General features: G+C 63.6%; 1 protein-coding gene across 1 annotated transcript; it reads right to left on the bottom strand.

Annotated features, from left to right (window-relative positions):
- Positions 1-166: 166 nt before the first annotated feature.
- Positions 167-3,064, bottom strand: MNEG_0962 (glutamate N-acetyltransferase /amino-acid N-acetyltransferase; the record flags this gene model as incomplete). The annotated part of the gene is made up of 8 exons (XM_014050548.1): positions 167-297; positions 592-724; positions 960-1,019; positions 1,199-1,336; positions 1,698-1,894; positions 2,174-2,293; positions 2,622-2,751; positions 3,002-3,064. The coding sequence occupies 8 exons, from the start codon at positions 3,062-3,064 to the stop codon at positions 167-169; spliced, it is 972 nt and encodes a 323-aa protein (XP_013906002.1).
- Positions 3,065-3,107: the final 43 nt, after the last annotated feature.

Raw genomic sequence — 3,107 nt, forward strand, 5'->3', positions numbered from 1 at the left:
GAGGTTGGGTGGGGTACGTGTTGCGTTGACAAGGGACAGGGGGTGGGAACAGAGACAGCCGCATGAATACCAGGAGAAGGAGACAGCAATCTTTGCAGACTAAACCAGTAATTCATTTCAGATGTCGCAAGTTGCGTGCTGGCTGGCAGCGCTCCAGATTGTCATGTCAGTCTGGATTCTGCGGACACCCTGCCGCCTGCTGCCTCACCGCGTTGTCAAAGGGCAGCGGCTGGCCCGCCTCCATGAGCGGGATGTCCCCCAGCCTCACACTCAGATCGTTCTGGTCAAACTGGACACCTGCAGGGGGGGGGCCGGGCAGGCGGTGAGGTGTGTGCAGGTGGTCGTAGGACAAGGTGACCAAAAAGCATACGCTGTTGCATGGAGAGAGGAGATCAGGTCTCTCCAACAGCATGCCCCTGTATGGTGAGGAGCAGCTGCCCAGCTGAGGCGCTGTCCGCCTCCTGCCCCCCCCCCCCTCCCGCCCCCAAAGACAAGGGATGCTGTCCCTCCCTCGAGCCCCATCCTGTACACTGGTGATGAGACCGCAGCACCCAGGGTCAAGCTGTGAGGGCATGTGGGTCAACCCCTCACCTGAGTATCCCGCGGCCGCTGCGATGCGGCCCCAGTTGGGGTCCCCCCCGAAGATGGCGGCCTTGGCCAGGCTGGAGCCCGCGACGCTCTTGGCCACCACGCGCGCATCCGCATCACTGGCCGCGCCCGATACCTGCGCGGGCACGCAGCGTGCACAGATTAGCAATGGTGACGCGTGTGGCGAGTCGCGTCAGGCCTCCAGGTCTTGCTCAAGGTGCAAACCCCCAGTGTAAATGCAGGCAATGAGGGAATTAGACGGGGCCAGGCCAGCGGCTCACGCCTGTCCCTCCTTCAGGCCCCGCTGCACCGCCAGGCGCCTCAGGTCATTCCCCCCCCTTCCCCCCTTGAACCCAAGCCCCAGTGCGCACCGCAATCTCCATGAGGCAGGTGGCGCCCTCCCCATCCCACGCGATGGCCTTGGCCAGCCCCTGGGTTCAGGGGAGCGGCAGGGCGCAGTGTGATTACCAGGGGTCAGCGCGCGTTGCGGGAAGCAGGCTGCCGCTGTCACGGCGCTGCGCCGCCTCGTCGCAAGTGATGCAGCACTCACCACACCGCAACTGCGCAGTGGCAGCAACATTTGCCGCCGCTGCGGCAGCCCCAAGCGCACCTGCAGCAGTGCTGTGACGGCCGCCTCCAGGGCCTGGCCGTCAGGGCTGGCCGCGTCTGAGATCCTGGGCGCCCCCGCGGCCCCGCTGGCCAGGCCGATGACAGTGTCGTTGGTGCTGGTGTCACCGTCGACCGTGATCTAGGGGTTGCAGGTGGTCATGATAATTGGGTCATTGTGACCTTCAAGTGCGGAAAGGTGATGATCAGACTTCGCACCATGAATGGTGCCCTGCCTTCTGCACATATCACAGGTGTGGCTGGCGGCGGCCGACCTGCTGCTGCAGAAGATGCACCACACCAACGCCAATCCGCATTGAATGTTATACACGGCGCCATACGGCATTTCAGGCCTGGCTTCAACCATCGTTGTCCATGCGTTGTTGGCCCTCCATCCATCGTTGCCCAGGGCACCTTCTCCAAACAAAACCAAACGAGCTGCACCGCTGGCCTCTGTGACGGCCACCCCAAACACACAGCCACGCTTCACGCCGCCACCCTACCGCGTTGAAGGAGGCGTCCGTGGCGCGCCTCAGCATGCCGCGCCAGACCTCCGTGTCCACGGCCGCGTCCGTGGTGACCACCCCCAGCATGGTGGCCATGTTGGGGTGGATCATGCCGCTGCCCTTGCACATGCCGCCCACGCTGACGGGGACGCCCCCAATGGTCACGCGCAGGGCCGCCTCCTTTGACACCAGGTCTGGGGGGGGGGGGGGTCAGGACGTGCGTGAGCACGCGGGTGCATGTGTGCATGTGTGCGTGAGCGTGCGTTCATGGCCATGCAAGAAGGAGTTGAAAAACACATAATCGTGGGGGAACAGGCACAGTGAAGGGCGCAGAGGCTCTGCAAGTAGGGCGTGTGGAGGAACGGCAGGGGGAGGGGGATGCAAGAAGCGCCGGCTTCCCTCAACCGTTGCACAAGCGGATACCTCGCCCATGCCCCATGCGTCATGTCCCTGGGCCCTGCCCCGAGGTGCACCGGTGGTTGTGATGGCGACAGCGGAGCGGTGTGCGTCATCTGCGCTGGCGCCCAGGGTGGGCAGCAGCTCAGGGATGGCTGGGATGAAGTTGTCCATCTTCAAGCGGCGGCCGATGACACCTGGTGACGTCACATGGTTTGTCAGGCGGGCGGTCGGCGGCTTGTTGAGAGTTTTCGGCAAGGCCGTACCAACATTCAGGTGGACATCCATTGGAGCTCAGAGTGCCTGTAGACGGGATTCCCGTGGATCCTGCGTGTGAGGGAATGATCCCTTGCAGCACAGCCTCAGGCCTCCTGTGCACCCCCCCCCCCCTTTTGGACCCCTCCTCCTTCCTCACCCTGCCCTCATACAACCTCACAGGTCCCTATGAACCACACAAGCACACACACACACACACACACACACGCACACACACGCACACACACATCTGCCCCTGAGGCTCCTCACCCGTGGACATGATGAGGACGTCATCAGGTGTCACCCCCAGGGCACTGGCCAGCGTCGACGCGCACTGCACTGCGTCCGCGTAGCCCTGAGCCCCGGTCGCCGCGTTGGCCTGCCCCGCGTTGGTCAGCACCTGCATGAACGGCGCGAAGAGGACGTGCATGCGTGAACATGTGTGTGCAAGAGTTGAACATTTTGTCATAGAGGAGGCAGGGGTTGAGCAGAAGCATTGGCAGCAGGCTGCACAGCGCCTCTGCTTAATCCCTCCTCTGTGACAAACCTTCAAACTATCGTGAGCGGTGCCGTTTTCCAGTCCACCATCAAAGTTCCCTCCGTGCCGCCAGCTGCCTGCAGTGCACTTCCCCCCACCCTGCCCCCCGCACCGCCTTGACGCTGTCCCTCTTGGCCAGCACGTCCTTGCAGTAGGTCACGGGGGCAGCGCACATCACGTTGAGCGTGAACACGCCCGCCGCAGTGGCGGGCTCGTCC

The sequence above is a fragment of the Monoraphidium neglectum genome (genome assembly GCF_000611645.1).
Source record: "Monoraphidium neglectum strain SAG 48.87 unplaced genomic scaffold scaffold00089, whole genome shotgun sequence".
In the NCBI taxonomy this organism is placed as follows: Eukaryota; Viridiplantae; Chlorophyta; class Chlorophyceae; order Sphaeropleales; family Selenastraceae; genus Monoraphidium; species Monoraphidium neglectum.